The 21,387-nt window shown below is 36.1% G+C and overlaps 2 protein-coding genes across 4 annotated transcripts in view; both read left to right on the top strand.

Annotated features, from left to right (window-relative positions):
• LOC127866837 (uncharacterized) overlaps positions 1–21,387 on the top strand; it is a 219,225-nt gene that overhangs the window by 68,458 nt on the left and 129,380 nt on the right. The window contains exons 12-14 of one of the 3 annotated variants that reach the window (XM_052407666.1): positions 5,082–5,156; positions 9,861–9,926; positions 10,537–10,652. The exons of the other annotated variants lie outside the window; for them this stretch is intronic. Of the exons in view, the coding sequence (XP_052263626.1) occupies positions 5,082–5,156; positions 9,861–9,926; positions 10,537–10,652 (257 nt within the window). The remainder of the gene's footprint in view (positions 1–5,081; positions 5,157–9,860; positions 9,927–10,536; positions 10,653–21,387) is intronic. 3 annotated transcript variants of the gene reach the window in all.
• LOC127866843 (uncharacterized) lies at positions 15,959–20,256 on the top strand. The gene is made up of 5 exons (XM_052407675.1): positions 15,959–16,057; positions 16,396–16,805; positions 17,438–17,642; positions 18,681–18,825; positions 19,284–20,256. The coding sequence occupies exons 3-5, from the start codon at positions 17,525–17,527 to the stop codon at positions 19,570–19,572; spliced, it is 552 nt and encodes a 183-aa protein (XP_052263635.1). The 5' UTR covers positions 15,959–16,057; positions 16,396–16,805; positions 17,438–17,524; the 3' UTR covers positions 19,573–20,256.

The raw sequence follows: 21,387 nt of genomic DNA, 5'->3' as shown, positions 1-21,387 counted from the left end.
AATATTTGCTGAAGAGTTTCAATCTTTGTTATCCCCACGCTTTTTGAAAAAAAGGTGGGGATATTGTGGTGATCTCCGCCGTCCGTCCGTCCGTCTGTCCGTCCGTCTGTCCGTCCGTCTGTCCGTCCGTCCTGGCCACTATCTCCTCCTACACTAAAAGCACTAGAACCTTGAAATTTACACACATGGTAGCTATGAGCATATGTGCGACCCTGCACTATTTGGAATTTTGATCTGACCCCTGGGTCAAAAGTTATAGGGGTTGGGGTGGGGCCGCGTCAGAAATTATCACTCATTTTTTTAGGTTATTTTACATTTACTTCTTTATTTCTACACCGATTCACTTCAAATTGATACTGGACCTCACCTATGACAATACGGTCAATCTCAACCATGCATGGCCCCATTCCCAACCCTGGGGCGCCCCGCCCACATAGGCCACACCCACCAAAAATTTCCATTTACTATAATTTTTTCATTTCTACACGGATTCACTTCAAATTGATACTGAACTTTTGTTATGACATTAGGGTCAATCTCAACTATGCATGGCCCCAATCCCAACCCTGGGGCGCCCGCCCACATAGGCCACACCCACCAAAAAATTCCATTTACTATAATTTTTTCATTTCTACACGGATTCACTTCAAATTGATACTGAACTTCTCTTATGACATTAGGGTCAATCTCAACTATGCATGTTCCCATAACCAACCCTGGGGCCCCGCCCACATAGACCACACCCACCCAAAATTGCCTTTACTATAATTTCTTCATTTCTACACCGATTCACTTCAAATTGATATTGAACTTCTCTTATGACAATACAGTCAATCTCAACTATGCATGGCCCCATTACCAACCCTGGGGCGCCCCGCCCACATAGACCACACCCACCCAAAATTGCCTTTTACTATAATTTCTTCATTTCTACACCGATTCACTTCAAATTGATACTGAACCTCTCTTATGACAATACGGTCAATCTCAACTATGCATGGCCCCATTACCAACCCTGGGGCGCCCTGCCCACATATGTCACACCCACCCAAAATTGCCTTTTACTATAACTTCTTCATTTCTACACCAATTCACTTCTAATTGATGATGAACTTCTCTTATGACAATACGGTCAATCTCAGCTATGCATGGCCCCATTACCAACCCTGGGGCACACCTAGGTCAAACATTCGGCGTGGGGATACGCGTCGGCCTCTGCCGCGCCATTTCTAGTTTCTTTCCATCTTAGTCTCTCAGGTGAGCGACCCAGGGCCCTTTGGGGACTCTTGTTTTAAGATATTTTGTAATGATTTCATAATTGACTATTGAACATGACTGTTTAACTGTTCTTTCATTTTACATTAGTTGTTGTTCCATTAGAGCAATCATGACCTCTCTTTAAATGCATTATGTACATTTCATCTCTCACTGTATCAAGGTCAGGGTGCAGTCAGTCCGTCTAGAAATTGTCATTTCAATCGCGTTTGCTAATGGGAAAACAAAAATTATCTTTGAACTAAAATATTTGAAAGAAGATATACTACTTATGCATTAAAATTATGAGCACTTGGCTGGTAAATAATAGATTCTCAATGTGTTTTGAACAATAACTTGATAGATACCATTTTGAGTTGATTTAATAAAAATCAGTTCATCAACTTTGTCAATGTATTTAACAGGATTGCAATAATTTAAAATACTATAAAGAATGAGGCATAAAGTTGTACCAGGGCTAAAGATAACTTTTTGGGGTATATTGGGTAATTCACCTCCTGTATTTTACAACAATAGGGTTTTTGAAAATTCAATAGAGTTTTAGCAAAAAATTTCACCCCCTACTTTTGAGCTTAATTGGGTTTTTCAAACCCGGTTTTTTAACTCAATTGGGTAATTTAGGGAATGACATATAAAATATAATAAAAAATCTACTAAGGGTACTATATTATTTATACAAATGGTATTCAAAAAGGTACCTGTACATAACAACAAACAATTACTGAATTTCTGATCAAAGTTCTTTTTTTTTTTGCGTTCATTAAGACTGAGTTTGTGAAAATCGCTGCACAATTGACCAAGTTATGGCTGTTCAAAGCGATGCACCCCGTTTCAGGTCATTTTGAGTTGAATACCTTGAAAATGAAAGTAGAAATCGGATGGATCTACGAATAATTACAATAATACCACAAAGATTGATAACCGCTGGAAAGACTGCCTTTTTTTCTTCATAGAACGGCATATAAACTATCCGGTACATTTTTGTACCGAAACTAACCAGTCTAAAAAATACGCCCGGTGTTCGTAAGAATTGCGTTTTGTGACGCAAGATCTTTTATGGGAATTACATTATTAAATTTGCATTTGCGTTTTGTACGCTTTATTTTGAAATTAATTATGTTTTCGGTTATTTTAATTGCGTAATAAGGCAAATACACCTGTTATCTATAGCCCTGTTGTACACTAAATAATGTTGGTAAATATTTTTAATTTGTGCATGTAACATCATTTAGTGCTGGTCTACAAATCATACTCCAGGGAGTCAAAATAGGCACTGCTAAAATGCGGTTACTCTCATTCCCACAATAGCACAACTTTTCAATTTGTCTACAATTTTCTGGGACAGTCCTCGCTTGTGAACAATTATTACATACAAGCAGTTTGAACCTTTATAAGTGGAGTGGCGCATTTAGGCACTATGGCACTCATATTTTACACCATTCACACCTTTAATGTCGCTTATTACTTTTGCATCCCAGAAAATGGACGTTGCACCTTACTTATATTATGTGATCTTGTGTGCTTTAGTTTTTCAAAGCTCCATAATATATCTTTAAAATGTAACGATTTTAGCAAAGTGAATGCATTTTTTTGTTGCATAACTTCTTCATCCATGATTTAATTTTATAATATATTGTTACAAATTATGTCATATTAACACAACCTGTTTCATATAAATACCATGTAGTTGGTTATTTATGATTAAGCTCACAGTTGACAACTGAAGATGACTGTGCATATTCCTTATCATTGATAATGTGAAAGTAAATATTTTTGTTCAGGCCATAACTTCATATTCCATTAAGATCTGCTTTAAAGCTGTTGAACAGAAATGTTTACTGTTTACTATTTTTCAACTGAATGTCTATTATGTAATTTTAAGTGCAATAGAATTTGTCACAATATTTGCGATATATAAATGTTTTGTATTTGTATTCATTGTAACATATGGGATGGCAAATTTGATAATTGTTAAGACAATGTGCATGAACTATGTTTCAAAGTCAAGGTCATAGTGGATGAAAGGCTCAATGGGTCATTATGGGCCTGAATGGCCCACAAGTCACCCGGGGATGACTAGAAGCCGATTCTTGTCACCATAGGGTGACTTCAAGCCGACCTAAGTTGCGAAAAAAGATCACTCCCGAGTGACATGAAGCCGATTGTAGTCACCCGGGGGTGACATGAAGCCAATTCTTGTTACATAAAGTCACCCTCGGCAACAATTTTACTTTTTCAACAAAATACATGATTTTGTCGTTCATATGTTTGAGAATCATTGAGAATGATTAAAAAGAATTTTATCATATATGTATACAATATATTCAAAAGCCACAATAGCCTATATTAGATACCTGGATGCTGTGTCGTTGATAAAAAATACACGGGTGACTAGAAGCCGATTCTTGTCACCCAGAGGTGACTAGAAGCCGATTCATGTCACCCTGGGGTGACTAGCATAGGCTTGAAGTCACCCCAGGGTGACATGAATCGGCTTCTAGTCACTCCCGGGTGACTTGTGGGCCATTTCAGGTCGACAATGACCCAATGAGCAGATGAAAGCGCTATGACACCAACAATAAACACATTTTAATTTTAACAACATGCCCAATATAAGCTTTTGTGTTTACCTTTTGTCCATTGTCCGTCGTCCTGTGTGTGTCATAATTATGTACCTAGTCAACCATCTAGTGGCCACATTTATAGCCCAATCAACAAAAAATATGGTCAAAACATTTGTCTTAATGATATCTCGGGCTGTTTTGAAATTTAGTGACATAGTTGCATGAAGTGAAAAACTCTGTCTCATTAGGTCACATTTAAAAAAGCTTTTGTACACTGAAGATAGAGGCAATATGTTATTTTCCAAAAATTCATATAACTTGCTCAGAACATTTATCCTAATGATATTTCAGCAGAGTTTGAAAATGGTTTTGGTCGATTAAAAACATAGCCGCCATTGGGCGGGACAACTATCTGTATCAGGCTATAGCAGATCCGTGAATGCTCTGGAGGTCAATTTTGTTGGGAATCTTCATTGCTAAAAACATTTGCTCTAATGATATCTTGGTTGAATTTGAAAATGGGCAAGTCAATTGAAAACATGGGTGCAATGTGCTGGGGCATTTTTCCTTAACTGGCTATTGTAAAACCTTTTGAGCACGCTAATAGTCACATACTTTGCATAATATTCATAAAAACTTGCTGAAAATATTTTTACTTTGATATCTTTGCGGAGTGAAATTGCAACCCATTTGATATTTACATGGCTGCCAGGGGGCTGGGCTGTTTGCCTTAATATTATGGCTGAAGTGAAACTGTGTGAACACTAGAAGTCAATTTATATTCACATCTTCAAGAAACTTGTACAGGACATTTGTTCAAATTATATCTCTTCAAATTAACTTCAAAAATGGCTCCGGTACATTGAAAAGGTGCCAACCATTGGGTTGACAGTTTCCTTATATGGCTTTAGTGAAATCAAGAATTCATTCTGTTTATACCATATCAGTATAAAACTTGTTTTTATGGTGTCTAAGACGAGTTCATATATGGTTCCGGGAAAACTGCAAGTTGAGAAGCTGAGTTTATTATACAAACATCACAAATCTTGAAAAGCTGCATCGAACAGTTAAGTTCCTTCCATTCTTGGGTGAGTGACCTTTGGCCTTATGCCCTCTTGCTATTTGACTGTCACTGAGTATTATTTACCTTTTTTCAGCTTCTTGAGTTTTGCACTGTATAATAAAACACTAATTATCTTTTTAGTGTTTGCAAATCATTTTCTATGTTTTGTTTATTTTCAGAGCACTTTACACAATCAAAGAGGCTACCATATGAAACAATTGATGCAGCACCTCCTAATAAGGCCGAAATTCCAGGTAAAAACTGTTGTTGTTTTACGCTCTGTAGAAATTCAATGGGACATGGATATCAGTGATTGGACTTAAATAGATTGGCGAATGTAATGCATTATTCTTAAATTACTTGTCTGGGAAATTGTGACTGGCTCAAAAATCAATACAACTGATTGTGAAGAATATGACATATAGTTTAACATGACATGAAGAATTAAAAAATTTGAAAATGAGTTTATCATGTTTAATTATCCCCACGCTTTTTGAAAAGCGTGGAGATGTTGTGGTTATCTCCGCCGTCTGTCCGTCCGTCCTGGCCACTATCTCCTACACTATAAGCACTAGAACCTTGAAACTTACACACTTGGTAGCTATGAGCATATGTGCGACCCTGCACTATTTGGAATTTTGATCAGACCCCTGGGTCAAAAGTTATGCGGGTTGATGTGGGGCCGGGTCAGTGATTTTCACTCATTTTTTTATGTTATTTTACATTAACTTCTTCATTTCTACACCGATTTACTTCTAATTGATACTGAACTTCTCTTATGATACGGTCAATCTCAACTATGCATGGCCCCATTACCAACCCTGGGGCAAACATGCGGTGTGGGGAAAGGCGTCGACCTCGTCTGCGCCTTTTCTAGTTCTGAATTAGCTTGTTTAGACTGTGTCCCAGCCTTAACACAATCAAATGTGAGTTATATGCTGAGCTTTTTATGTCAATCTAGCTTTGGATCGCAGTATGGTGCGATCAAGGTCATAGTCCCTCTGAAAAAAATAATTGTTTCCACTCAAAGACTTAATGATTTTTTTAGTGATATTGTAAGATTTTGAATTAAGCTGCCAGGTTTATCACTTGACTTCACGGAAAAGTCTGAGCTATTCTACTTACTCAAATGTCGGCGTCAACGCTATGCTATATATATATAGTTAACATGCAACTGCTCCATACCACTGTTTCTACTACAAGTATTTTGCATGCAATTGCTCACCATGTGTAATGCCCCTGCCCCTTTCTTGATCGTGAATTTCGTCTCTGAGGTTAGTGTTAAGTTTGGCCATAAAACAATTTGTCATCTATGTAACTTCATGACTGTTTTATAAATGTGACTTTAAAATTAAAAGCTACATATATTCAACAAATTAGAGTATGTTCCAAGTCTGTATGTCTCACAATTTTTGGAGGACAAAATGCAAGTAATATCTGTGTCCAGAGGTCAAAGGTCATGTTGTAATGGGCAAAGTTTGATAAACAGCCAGAGTTCCTGCAGGTCATCTGAATTATGTCCCATTAATAAAAAAAGATTTTTTTACCAACAAGCTTATTTTCATAGCTTTACAACCTTAATAACATAATTATCACCCGCCAAAGGTTGCATTTTCCGGTTGTCACAAACTTTTCAGGCCTATATCTCATAAATGTCAATAAGAAGAAGTGGAATGCACAAGAGCCATAACACTACACATTCTTAAATAAGAGTAATTGTCCTTTTTTTCTTTGTTTAATGTAACTGTTGGGCTTTATCTCAGATACCATGCAAGATTTCCACATGAAACTTCATTGGTGTATAGCTATCAATAAGGAGAAGTGCCATCCTTAAGATCCATAACCCTATACTTTCTTAAATAAGAGTTATTGCCCTTTGTTGTTTTTGTTTGATGGAACTTTTCGAGGCTATATCTCAGATACGATACAAGATTTCAACATGAAACTTCATCAGTGTGTATAAGCCAATGGGAAGAAAGACCATGCTCAAAAACCATAACCCTACACTTTCTTTAATAAGATTTATTGCCTTTTATTGTTTTTATGCCCCCATTACCATTGGTAATGGGGGCAATATAGGAGTCACTTTGTCGGTCTGTCTGTCTGTCGGTCTGTCCCGAAATTTCATCCGATCTTCACCAAACTTGGTCAGAAGTTGTATCTAGATGATGTCTAGGTCAAGTTTGAATATGGGTCATGCCAGGTCAAAAACTAGGTCATGGGGTCAATAAGTGTGTTTTTAACTGAAAGTTTGTCCGGACCATAACTATGTCATTTATCGTTAGATTTTAAAATGACTTGGTACATTTGTTCACCATCATGGGACAGTGTGTCGTGAGAAAAAAGTACGTCAATATCTCAAAGGTCAAGGTCACACTTGGAGTTCAAAGGTCAAATGCTTGTCTGGGCCATAACTTTTTCATTTATGGAGAGATTTTAAAATCATTTGGCAAATGTGTTCACCATCATTGGACGGTGTGTCGCACAAAAGAATAATGTCGATATCTCTAAGGTCAAGGTCACACGTTGAGTTCAACGATCATAAATGAGCTTGTCCGGGCCATAAGTATGTCATTCATTGTAAGATTTAAAAATGATTTGGCACATTTGTTCACCATCATTGGACGGTGTGTTGCACGAAAGAATTACGTCGCTATCTCCAAGGTCAAGGTCACACTTAAAGTTCCAAGGTCAAAAATGGCCATAAATGAGCTTCTCCGGGCCATAACTATGTTGTTCATTGTGAGAATTTAAAATCATTTGGTACATGTGTTCACCGTCATTGGACGGTGTGTCGCGCGAAAGAATTACGTCGATATCTCCAAGGTAAAGGTCACACTTTCATTTCAAAGGTCAAAAATGGCCATAAATGAGCTTGTCTGGGCCATAACTATGTCGTTCATTGTGATATTTTAAAATCATTTGGTTCATTTGTTCACCATCAGTGGACGGTGTCGCGCGAAATAATTACGTCCATATCTCCAAGGTCAATGTCACACTTTTAGTTCAAAGGTCAAAAATGGCAATAAATGATCTTGTCTGGGCCATAACTATGTCATTCATAGTGAGATTTTAAAATTACTCTGTACATTAATTTTGTTCACAGTCATTGGACGGCGTGTCATGTGAAAGAATTCAAAAGTTCAAAGGTAAAAATTGCTGTAAATGATAATGGCATAATAATTCTTAAAATCACCATAAATTAGATTCTCTTGTTTTGTGAAGACAGCATGCAAAAAAGTCTGTGTCAATGCGGCACGTGCGGGTATACGTCACGTCTGTGACAAAGCTCTAGTTGTATTATGTAACTTTTTAGGTGCTATATCTCAGATATAGATATAAGATTTTAACGTGAATCATCATGGGTGTATAAATATCAATAAGGAGAATTGGATCGCATAAAAACAATTACCCTACACTAAATTTGTATGCCCCCCTTCGAAAAAGAGGGGGTATATTGCTTTGCTCATGTCGGTCGGTCCGTCCACCAGGTGGTTTCCGGATGATAACTCAAGAACGCTGGGGCTAGGATCATGAAACTTCATAGGTACATTGATCATGACTTGCAGATGACCCCTATTGATTTTGAGGTCACTAGGTCAAAAGTCAAGGTCACGGTGACCCGAAATAGTAAAATGGTTTCCGGATGATAACTCAAGAACGCATACGCCTAGGATCATGAAACTTCATGGGTAGATTGATCATGACTTGCAGATGACCCCTATTGATTTTGAGGTCACTAGGTCAAAGGTCAAGGTCACGGTGACCCGAAATAGTAAAATGGTTTCCGGATGATAACTCAAGTACGCATACGCCTAGGATCATGAAACTTCATGGGTAGATTGATCATGACTCGCAGATGACCCCTATTGATTTTGAGGTCACTAGGTCAAAGGTCAAGGTCATGGTGACCCGAAATAGTAAAATGGTTTCCGGATGATAACTCAAGAACGCATACGCCTAGTATCATGAAACTTCATGGGTATATTGATCATGACTCGCAGATGACCCCTATCGATTTTGAGGTCACTAGGTCAAAGGTAAAGGTCACGGTGACCCGAAATAGTAAAATGGTTTTCGGATGATAACTCAAGAACGCATACGCCTAGGATCATGAAACTTCATAGGTAGATTGATCATTACTCGCAGATGACCCCTATTGATTTTGAGGTCACAAGGTCAAAGGTCAAGGTCACAGTGACCCGAAATAGTAAAATGATTTTCCGATGATAACTCAAGAACGCTTTTGCCTAAGATCATGACACTTCATGGGTACATTGATCGTAACTCGCAGATGACCCCTATTGATTTTCAGGTCACTAGGTCAAAGGTCAAGGTCACAGTGACAAAAATCGTATTCACACAATGGCTGCCACTACAACAGACAGCCCATATGGGGGGCATGCATGTTTTACAAACAGCCCTTGTTTTTGTCTGGATTATACCATATATCAACGGATTCACACCCATCCATAAACACAATTTATTTGGCGGGGGGATATCAACTCAAGGAATTTGCTTGTTTCATCTATAGGGATTGGTGGTCACTTCTTGAAAGGTCACAATGAAACAAAATATGGCTTCATGAACTGTACACATCAGATCAAAATCCCTCTAGAGCTAAATAATTTGCTTAATGGTAAAATTGGAATGCATCATTGTATGTTTTTAATGAAGTCTCTGATTAATCATTAACTGTAGCTATCAACTAGTAAAATATATTTCAGACATATGCAGACACAGCATGAATAAAGTTATTAAACAGATATTCCAGTTGTGTTGTATCAGGCTTCACTTCTCTTTATCTTGCTTAATACAAAGTGTACCGAGAAAGGGTTATTGTTGTTGAAAGACACAAGTGACAGCTTTGTTTTCACAAATGGCGAAAAAAATAGCTGGATATTAATGGAGATGTAGTTTTTATGAAGCTTATTTTAATATTTGTTTTCCTCTTTCAGAAACAGTCTTGCAGCCTGTTGTTGACCTAGAAAGTAACATTCAAAGTGATGTGGACCGATTACCAAGTAAGATTTTAAACTGGGTTTTCAAATAATTTTAACATTATTGGTCATGCCTTCAATCATTTATCAAACCTTTGAACAAATTGTCTTATACCACCTCTTATATATGGATAAGTTGTTCTGGATAGAGACACAGATATAACTAATCTGTTTATAACTTTTTAAGAGATTGAACTATTATTATTTAAACCTTTGTTGAATAACCAGCTACCATTGAACAATATAACACCTCCCTTAGTGATATCTGCAGGGTATATAAGCCCTGAAAACGTAATTAATGTACTGCAATGCCTCCTCTAGGGAAATATGTTGGTCCCGATGGAATTAATAATTAAACTCTGAAAGAACTGTATTTTGAACTTCAGCATATATGTGTCTGCTTACAAACAGCTTTTAACAGACATTAAAAGAATCAACTGTTCACCTATCTTTAAATTGGGTGATCCTTGCTGTTGAAACAATGATGGGCCTGATAAGCTTAATAACTTGACTTTTGGTGGAGGTATTTACATTAAATGGATAAGTAAAAGGTTGTCAATCTAGTGCAGTTTGCCATTTTCTCGTTATGTTATAATTTGAATTTTGTTTAATTATGGGTATGTTTCTCTTTTAGAAACATTTGTTCGTAATCCCTCTATCCATAAGCCAATTAATGACGATGTGAAGAGAGGACTACGACGCAAATTGATGAATAAGGCAAACCATACATCTATAGAAGACTTGCCCAAGGTTCATTATTTGCTTTAGTTATATGTCATGAAACATGTAAATTAAAATGTTTGTCATGTGTTTGTCTCTGAAGGCACCTTCAAAAAGCATTCAGATATCACATCCACCATCCATCTCTATATTCTTTTGAGAAGAATAAATTAATTAGTATTAAAATTTAACTAAATACTAATTTAAAAAGTAGATGGTATAACAGTAATTGTTATCCCCCGCCAGAGGCGGAGGGATATTGTTTTGGCGTTGTCCGTCCGTCCGTCCAGCTGTCCGTCTGTTCTCACGAATGATACATTGTGCAACTTTTTTTATGCCTAGATATACATTGTGTGTCTTAATTTCATTGTGCGACTAGTCGCACAATACATTTGCCCAAAGTTCGTCAAAATGTGTCTTGTGCAACTTATAACCTATCTGGAGGAGTCGCACAACGTTTTTTGTCCAAAGTGTGTCCAAATGATGTCCATGTAAAACTGTCTATGCGATGGACGAGACCGTAACTTTTATTTTTGCAAGTGTCCGTGAAAGTTTGAGCGTCTATATTTGAGGCATTCAGAAGCCTGTTTATAAAAAAGACGAGCCAATGAACACCAGGCTTTCTAATCGACGCATGTGCGTGCACCTGCGTTCTCCCGCGTGATGGACATGTGGCTTTTGTGTGTAGTGGGACTGTTTTAAACGTCGCAGAAACCAACATAACGGATAACGGATTGATATTTTATAGAACCATATGTGAGGTAAGTTTCGTATGTTTTCTTTCTATATGTATAATCCATTTAGATGTTTTCTTTTTGTGAATGACTTATGGCACCCAGTTTAAGCAATGAAAACAGGAATAAATAAGGTCATTTTGAAATGTTTTATTGGGAAATCGGAAATGCAATATTTAATTTGTGTCTCATTTTTTTTACATCCAATATGCCATAAGTACAACTAATTTTAAAAGAGTAAACGCACATTGCTTTCAATAGTTGTTAATAATTTCGCTGTTTTTTCACGCGCACCTGCTCGTCGTTAGCAACGTTAAAAAGACGCCGCCATTTTGTTTGTAAACAACTTTGCTGCAGCAAATTTTTTTTAGATGGAAAAAAAGTAAAGCGGCGTTGTGGCGCGGCAGCCACCATAATGAGATTTTAATTAGATTAGACAAACTGTAAATGCCGAACTGGTCAAACCCGAATGCCAAAGTGGCATTTAATTACGATGCCGAAGTAACCAGGTGCTGAAGAAACTAGCTACCTGTCAATTGTAACCATTACCAGTGTGTCTTAAAATGTGGCTTTTCCAGGGAAACCATGTGTTGGCTGACTACATGTTTGTGTTTTACATCTTACGAGCAAATAAATGTGTATTGCTCAAGCAAAAACGTTGATCATTACACTGTTTTCAGTGAAACATATTATAGGATTTTCTTATTTTCTTTTAAAGATGCATTGGCGATTATTAAGATTGCATAAAATGTGAAGTTGGATATCTTTTATTTGAACAACATTAATTGAACATAAAGCTAAAACAATTTCCCCTTTTTCTTCAAAACTATGTAAAATTTCCCTACATGAGAGCCCCCGTCCCTTGAAATGTTATTAGGGTCGTGTAATGATATCTAGGTTAAGTTTAAATCTGGGTAAAGTTTGTCACCAGATGAACTATTAAAACATTATGAGTTTATAAAACAAGAGGAACAGAACTGTTTAGTTTTCTTTGACAGTGTTCATTTTGTTTTTATGTGAGTAGCTGGTGCATTGCTGCTATATAATTTGCAGTTGAAAGTTATTACTGAAATAAATATACATGTAAATATAAATTTTACATTCAACACAAACACACAATGTACTTGCATGTACATTTTGTTTGTAAATAATTCTGAGGTAAATGCAGGGCCTTTTTTCAGCCAAATTTACAGCCTTGATGGTGGACCAATGCAAATACTAGAAGAGAAAATATTATAGTTATTGTGTTTATAAAATGTTTAACTTTTATTGGAATATTCAAATCTGGTCTAAGTTTTGTGCATTTTCACACTATGATCAATGTAAAAAAATTAAGATGGTGCAAATTGATAAATAAAATACTGAGTGAACTGTAATTTTTCCTAAGGATATAAAATTATCAGTTGGAAAGTAAAGCAGTCTTGTTGCTTTCTACAAATCAACATGTGTGGATAATACCACAGGATTGCAAATACGAACAATTCTTTCAAACTACTGATATTGAGCTGATTGTTAGCTCGACTGTTTTTGGAGAAATACCGAGGTATTGTCATAGCCAGCTCTTCATCCGCCGTCTGCCGTCCGCATCGTGCTAAAACCTTGACATTTGTCTCTAAAGTCAAAGTGCTTCCACCTACAACTTTGAAACTTCATTTGTAGGTGCACCTTGAGGAGTTCTACACCCAACACCCATTTTTGGGGTCACTAGGTCAGAGGTCAAGGTCACTGTGACCTCTAAAAAAACAATTCTGACAATCTTTTATTCAAAACTGCACCCGCAGCCGAGCGTTGGCACCCGTTATGCGGTGCTCTTGTTTTAATTCCAGTGGTATGGGTAGTTTTACATTCTCTTGAAAAATGCCCTGAAATACTTTTATTGCGGGATTGTTTATTCGTTATGTATTTGGTCTGTGCGTTTGGGTAGAGCCAACAACCTTCAGTAACTTCCCAAATTTTAGGGTAGGAGTGTCCCGCTGAGACTTCCGAAATGTGACCCAACTCTGATAAAGTAGACCCATTTTGATACAAGATTTTTTTTAAAGCAGACCCATTTGTATACGACACTGTTGAGAAAGTGGACTCATTTCAATACAAGAATTTTGATAAACTGGACCCATTTCAGTACTAGAATGACTGGAAATAAAAAAATTCTTAATTTGCTTTCAAAGCCTGTGATAACGATTTCATGATTCCACACATAATCAAAATTTTCTACAAAAAATATATAATTATCCATGATGTCACCATGGCAGAGTATTATTCCGTGTACACATGTAGCATAAAGTCGGTTATTTTGACAGTCGTCAAATTCCAACACAATTTTCATAAATCATTTGCAGTAACTGCACTTTTCCTGGCACTTTTAGATTATGTAACGATTTCGTCACTTAATTATGACGTATGTTAATATATGACGTCACAGTATCATCTTGTTCGATCAAGCAACATATAAAAACAGTCATGTTTCTGCATCTTTCTCGCTACTGATTGATACCCATTTATGTACAAGAATGACATTTATCATTCCCATTTTGATACTGATACTTTCAAATCTATATGCATTTATATACAAGCAAATTTCTGATTTCATTACCCATATCTATACTTAGATGCTCAAAACCATACCCATATTTATAATTTTAGTTGAAAAACACACCCCAAAAAATCGGCACACCCCTGTATACCGTATATAGGAAGTTAACCCCCCGGGTCTGGAGTGCACCTAATTACGTTCAGAGTTATTCATTATTCAAAGATTGAAGGGAGGTATATAGGAGTTGGCTTTAGATTGTCCGTGTTAAGTTTCCAAAATATAAATTGGCGTCTGATATTATTTTACACTTATACTTGATTTCAACAATAACTCACTTGATGATCAGTTCAGTTACACACGTTATGGACATGACAGTTACTTAGATTATTAAAATTAAAGTCACACAATTTATGGACATGACAGTCACTTAGGTTATGGACGTTAAAGTCACACGTCACACCTGCGTTATGGACATGACAGTTACCCAGTTTAATAAAATTAAAGTCACACAATTAATGGACATAATAGTCACTTAGGGTATGGACGTTAAAGTCACACACGTTATGGACATGGCAGTTTAATAAAATTAAAGTCACACAATTTATGGACATGACAGTCACACAACTTACGGACATTACAGTTACTTAGATTATTAACATTAAAGTCACAAAATTTATGGATATTACAGTCACTTAGGTTATGGACGTTAAAGTCATACAAGTTATAGACATAACAGTTACTTAGTTTAATAAAATTTAAGTCACACAATTTATGGACATGACAGTCACTTAGATTATGGACAATTAAGTCACACAACTTATGGACATTACAGTGACACAACTTACGGTCATTACGGTTACTTAAATTATTAACATTAAAGTCACACAATTTATGGACATGACAGTCCCTTAGGTTATGGACAATTAAGTCACACAACTTACGGACATTACAGTGACACAACTAACGGTCATTACAGTTACTTAGATTATTAACATTAAAGTCACACAATTTATGGACATGACAGTCACATAGGTTATGGACAATTAAGTCACACAACTTATGGACATTAGTTTAGTTTAAACCTATTTATTTTAGCTCGATTGCGTCGAAAGCCTTAGGCTTATATAAACGCTCTCGAGTCCGTTTCCTGGGCCTAGAACCAGTACTTGGTGTCTTTGGGGGAGATCTAAAGAACGCTCCCACGGTGGGGATCGAACCCGTGACCTCCCGGTCGCAAGGCGGACACCATATCCATTACACCACGGCGACCTTTGTTGGACATTACAGTGACACAACTTACGGTCATTACAGTTACTTAGATTATTAACATTAAATTCACACATTTTATGGACATGACAGTCACTAAGGTGATGTACGTTAAAGTCACACAAATTATGGACATGCCAGTTACATAGTTTAATAAAGTTAAAGTCACACAATTTATGGACATGACAGCCACTTAGGTTATGGACAATTAAGTCACACAACTTACGGACATTACAGTCACACAAGTTAGGGACATGTCAGTTACTTAGTTTATTAATATTAAAGTTACACAATTTATGGACACGACAGTCACTTAGGTTATGGACATTAAAGTCACACAATTTATGGACATGACAGTTTCATAGTTTAAAAATTAAAGTCACGCAATTTATGGACATGACAGTCACTTATGTTATGGACAAATAAGTCACACAACTTATGGACATGATTGTCACACAAGTATTGGACATTCCAGTTAATTAGATTATTAATATTAAAGTCACGCAATTTATGGACATGACAGTCACTTATGTTATGGACAATTAAGTCACACAACTTACGGACATGACAGTCACACAAGTTATGGACATGACAGTTAGATTATTGACATTAAAGTCTCACAATTTATGGACTTGGCAGTCACTAAGGTTATGGACAGTTAAGTCACACAACTTTTGGACTTTATAGTTGCTAGATTGTTATTAAAGACACATTAGCAATAGGGATAAAAAATACACTAGTGATGTAGTTCATATACACAAATCATGCCTATTAATGACACAAAAAGTCATATAATCAAATACATAAAAAAATTCATTTCAGTGGCTTTACAGAAACAACCAAAGAAGTTGGAGGCCTTCTTAAATGATGGAGAGTTTGCACTGAAGGAGGGGTTCTTAAAGGTATAAAAACATAAACTTTTGTTGATACATTAATATTTCTGTTACTTGCCTTTTAAATATGTTCAGTGTTACAAACTGACTAAAATAAATTGAAAATCCACAACATTTACTGCAAAGTAACACGTTTTTAAACTATTTATTTTTCTTTGATTTCAATTCAAAATGTGTGTACAAACATATTAACAATTTTGGCTTTACCTATACACATAATGTTTGTGTATGTGATTATTTTCACCTTTTCTGTGTTTTTGATTTTATAATTCATTAGTCTGCACATCATTGACCGAAACGCTGGCAATTTATTATTTTTTGTTAATGATTTTATCCCTTCAAATCAGGATTTAGGTCAAGATACATCACCCACAGCCAGTAAATAGGTGTGCTCATCATCAGGTCAAGATACATCGCCCACAGCTGGTCAAGAGGTGTGCTCATCAGGAGGTCAAGATTCATCACCCACAGCCAGTCAAGAGGTTCGGTCTTCAGAACATAAAGAAACATCACCCACAGTCAGTCAAGAGGTTTGGCCATCAGAACGTCAAGATACATTACCCACAGCCAGTCAAGAGGTTTGCTCATCGGCAGGTCAAGATACATCACCCACAGCTAGTCAAGAGGTTTGGCCATCAGCACATATAGATACATCCTCTACAGCCAGTCAAGAGGTTTGCTCATCAGAACGTCAAGATACATCACACACAGTCAGTCAGGAGGTGAACCTTAGGAAATAACTGCAACATTGAGCCAGGTAAAGATTATATCTCGTACTTTGTGGGTTTGGAACTCATTTAAATTTAACAGTGGATTATTATGCCCGGCCTCGAATCGAAGGATCGGGGGTATATTGTTTTTCGCCTGTCTGTCTGTCATTCTGTTGAAAACTTTAACCTTGGTTAAACTTTTGCAATAATGAATAACTTTTGTAATATTGAAGATAACAACTTGATCAAATATATGGCTTCAAAACGTCGTTGAAACTTTAACCTTGGTCATATCTTTTGAAATATTGAAGATGGCAACTTGATATTTGGCATGCATGTGTATCTCATAGAGCTGCACATTTTGAGTGATGAAAGATCAAGGTCATCCTTCCAGGTCAAATTTCAAATATATGGCCTCAAAGCGGTGCAATAGGGGTCATTGTGTTTCTGACAAACACATTTTTTGTTTATTTTATTTTTTTAAGCACAATACACAATTTCTTACACTTATGAATGCAGGAACTTTTCTTTTAAGCCAGAATGACTTTTCACCTTCCCATATTAAATGAATTACACAATAACAAGCCTTCCTATCAGCCCAAAAAGTAATGAGAACCAAAGTGCAGTTCATTAAACAATGATTGATGATTGCAATTTCTGATCATAATATTATTTTCAGGTGATAAACTTGAAACCAAACAAGCTACAATGGCTGTGTAGCCACCTGGGTCATACAACGAGAGTGCGCTTGGACCACTACAGGCAAATGTCTGGCTTCATTGAAAGAGTCAAAATCAGCAAAGTATTGCTGATGCAAGACATGGACCTTACAGAAAAGTTTGTAGGAAAGAGCCTTGATGAAATTGGGAGCATTCCTTTTGAAGGTATTTTTGATGATTTTTAGCTCTGCTGTTTTTGGAGAAAACCCGAGATATTGTCACAGCCAGCTTGTTGTTCGGCGTCTGCTGTCTACCGTCCGCCTGGTGCTAAAACCTTGACAATTTGCTCTATTATCAAAGTGCTTCCACCTACAACTTTAAAACTTCATATTTAGATGCACCTTGCTGAGTTTTACATGCCACACCTATTTTTGGGTCACAAGGTCAAAGGTCAAGGTCACTGTGACCTTCAAAAAAATTAAAATCTGACAAGCTTTCATTTATTCAATACTGCATCCGCAGCCGAGCGTTGGCACCCGTTATGCGGTGATCTTGTTTTAATCAATTATAATTAAATTAGATTCAGTGTTCTAATGGTATAAAATTATAAACTAAAAGCATATTTAACTATTTAATATAATGATTGAATAATAAAAGTTTTGTAAGTACCAGATTTAGCAGAATGTTAATGTTTTTCTAGGACAACACATGTATGTGTATATTTTTCTTTCATAAATGTCTTATATCTAATATATATATATAAATTTTCTAAGCACTGATTTTGACTATTTGTTGATGATATTGGTCTCAACTGTTATTTTTCCGAGGGCAGTCGTATTCGCCCAAGGCAGAGGGCCAATAAGACTGACCCGAGGAAAAATAACAGGGCCAATATCAAACACTTACTTATTAATGATGTTATTTAAATATCTACATGTATGTATAACATTTCACATTTACTTTCTTATTTATTTAATACTAGAATAGATTCAGACTGACTTAAAACAAAATGGCATTTCCCGGAGTTTCTTGCTGAAATTTATATTATTGTTTGGACCTACCTTATCAGCCAATCAAATTATTAAATTTGCAGGCTGTATATCTATATCCCTTTTCAACCCATAGTGGCCCTGCTATAATGTAGACTGTTGTTTCATTGTACATGGCAGATGCTTGATTATGAAATTGATGAAAATCCGATAAATATGTAGGTGCATTTACTGTTAACAGTACACATTGTAAACAGTTGATGAATGTTTTCAGACATTTTAGCATCTGGTCCAGAGACATGTGGTAATGAAAATAGAGCAGAAAGTCAAGCAGAAGTCGATGCTGAGTACACAAGTCTTGAATGTCAAGCAGAAGTCGATGCTGAGCACACAAGTCTTGATGCCCCAGATGGATATGGGTAAGTTAAATTAAAAAACATTGAAACAATGTACTTTAATATCCCCATTGGAAATCAATGTTTTTTAGCTGAGTCGCGCTTTCCAGTGTTTTTACTTTTCTTACTTTTTCGAATGGCTTTCTAAGATCTCAGTACTACTTTTCAGCGCACCTGATTACAAAATGCTCATTGTGAGCATAGAGAAAACTCCTTTTCTGATAGAGCAAGAACTATGGCTTAGATATTTGATGTGAATCTTGTCTATTAGACAATACGTTGCGTTTTGGTCATGTTTTGGAAATTTATGCTGAACAAGCTCATCTGAGAAGAACAAAATAGCAGAATCCTCGGTGTCCTTTTGATTTAATTATCGCCACTGTAGTGTGTGTTGTCAGAAATAAGGACTATACATTTTGTAATAAGTTTTGAATTAGTGTTGCTTGCTTCTTTTTGAATAATATTCTTTGTAACTTTTTCAGAAGCATGGACGAAGATGACCACACTATATCAAATGGGGATGAAGAGGAATTTGAGGGAAAGAGAAAAAGGAAGCCCCTCCAAAAAGGCTGCAAACGTCAGAAATTCACAGAGGTAGAAACGGAGGAAATAAAAACTTACTTTAGTGAATATCTTAAAAGTGGAATTTGTCTGCGGAAACAGCAGGTTGAAGATGCCAAACAGAAAAGTCGTAAGAAAACTGGGCAAATATGGAAAAGGTCAAACGACAAGATAATTCAGAAAATTAGTGCAATGAATCATAAGAAATAATAAAAACATGTTGTTTACTACCGGTACTCGGATGGAACATTATAAGAATACCTTCGAGGGACATTGAAAAGTTCATGCAACAGTGACTTGGCAAATATGGGTGATGTTTGTATGCAAGTGGTAATTTTTGTGTGTGCATTTTATTTGTTGAATTGAAACTTTACTATGTATATGTCTAAAGGTGGAAAAGAATCTTATATTATCAAACGTTAAAAATGCTAATACAAAAGCTTAGATACAATATTTTCCTTTTTGCTTCATTGATGCTTTTGGAATGTACCTTATTTATTTTCTTATATACCTGATTTCAGTTTACAAATAATATAAGTAAAGTTTAAGGTATATAATAAAAACACATGTTATGAACATAAAGTTACAAATGAATTTTAGAAGCAAGCTCTATTTGTAACTACTTAGGAAGAAACATTTTTCCAAATAGATTCTTTTTTCTCCTGTGGTTTTTCTTAGATTCACAACTTTTGTTATTTAAAAAAAAGAGATTGTGTGTCCTTTCCAAAAGTTGCTTATAATATGTAACTTAAGCTGCCATATGTATGGTCCAAACTTGAAGAAAATGTTTTGGCAAGACCAATATGGAATCTGGGTCATGTGGGTCCAAAAGCTAGAATGTGTGCAAAAATTTACAAAAATAATTGTAAATATGCTTGAAGACACATTTTTGATCCATTTTTTTTTCAAGATAATATCAAGTTTGACAAATCTTGAGGAAACTTTGTAAGAGTTGTCTAGACATTTTTAGTTTGAAATTGTTAGTTCAAAATACATATGCACACACCCTAAGCATGTTTTTTTGGTTATACCGTTACTGGTTTGTAATATTTAAAAAGGACGAGGCAGTTGAATAAAACACTGACAATTAGTTTTTTCTGATGGGAATGTTTACCAGTATGATTGGAATAATTTTTGTCATGCCACCGGGATTGAGCTCGATATAGTTGCCTCAATTGCACTTGCGTGTCTGTATGTACGTTGGTTTAGGTTTTGGGTCAGGATTGCTTGTCCAGGCTGTATCGCCCTTATGCATTGACACTTTGTTTTTAAATAACTTGGCATAATTGTTAAACACAATGAGCCGGTGTGCAACACGAAAGATCCAGGTCTCTAGCTCAAAGGTCAAGGTCACACTTCAAATATCGTCAAATATAGATCCGTTGTATGGGTTCTGCTAGTTTGAAAGTCCCACTACACAAAAAAGCCACATGTCCAACACGCGGGTGTACGCGCATGCGTCGATTAGAAAGCTTGGTGTTCATTGGCTCGTCGTTTTCATAAACAGGCTTCTGATTGCCTCAGATATAGTCGCTCAAGTCGATATAAGAGTTCAAAGGTCAAAAATTAGCATTATACACCTTGCCCGGTCTGTATCTCCCTTATGCATTGACACTTTTTTTAAACAAATATTTCTTGTTGGTTTTTGTCAGGGTTTTTTTCATTATTAATTGTGTCTGTGTGCAAACAGGATACCAACTTTGCTTTATTGACACTGGGCTCGACAGGCATCTAGTTCTGAAGTTCATGTCACGTGTGTATAGGTAAATGGAGATATATTTTATACATATTGACTGTCTATACATGTTGTAGATAGGATTTATACTGAGTCTGTAGAAGAATACGACATTCAATTTCAATATTTGTTTGACTTTTCCTAGGTGTTGTTTAGCTCAACTTTTCAAAGAAAATGAGAGCTATTGTACCCACCGCGGCATTTGCTGTGGTTATTTTTTTTATAAATCACAACTAACTTTGGGAAAATGTTATTTGTATTTGTCAATATTAGTTTTTCATTACAAAAGC

This window comes from Dreissena polymorpha, chromosome 2 (genome assembly GCF_020536995.1).
Source record: "Dreissena polymorpha isolate Duluth1 chromosome 2, UMN_Dpol_1.0, whole genome shotgun sequence".
Taxonomy (NCBI): domain Eukaryota; kingdom Metazoa; phylum Mollusca; class Bivalvia; order Myida; family Dreissenidae; genus Dreissena; species Dreissena polymorpha.
This window is presented reverse-complemented; position numbering and strand designations above follow the sequence as displayed.

What these genes read in the sequence shown, in the direction of transcription:
- LOC127866843 (XM_052407675.1), top strand. Translation starts at nt 17,525, where the DNA reads ATGTCTGGCTTCATTGAAAGAGTCAAAATCAGCAAAGTATTGCTGATG. An exon ending in TGGGAGCATTCCTTTTGAAG is followed by an intron (nt 17,643 to 18,680) that starts GTATTTTTGATG and finishes GAATGTTTTCAG; the next exon opens with ACATTTTAGCATCTGGTCCA. An exon ending in GATGCCCCAGATGGATATGG is followed by an intron (nt 18,826 to 19,283) that starts GTAAGTTAAATT and finishes TAACTTTTTCAG; the next exon opens with AAGCATGGACGAAGATGACC.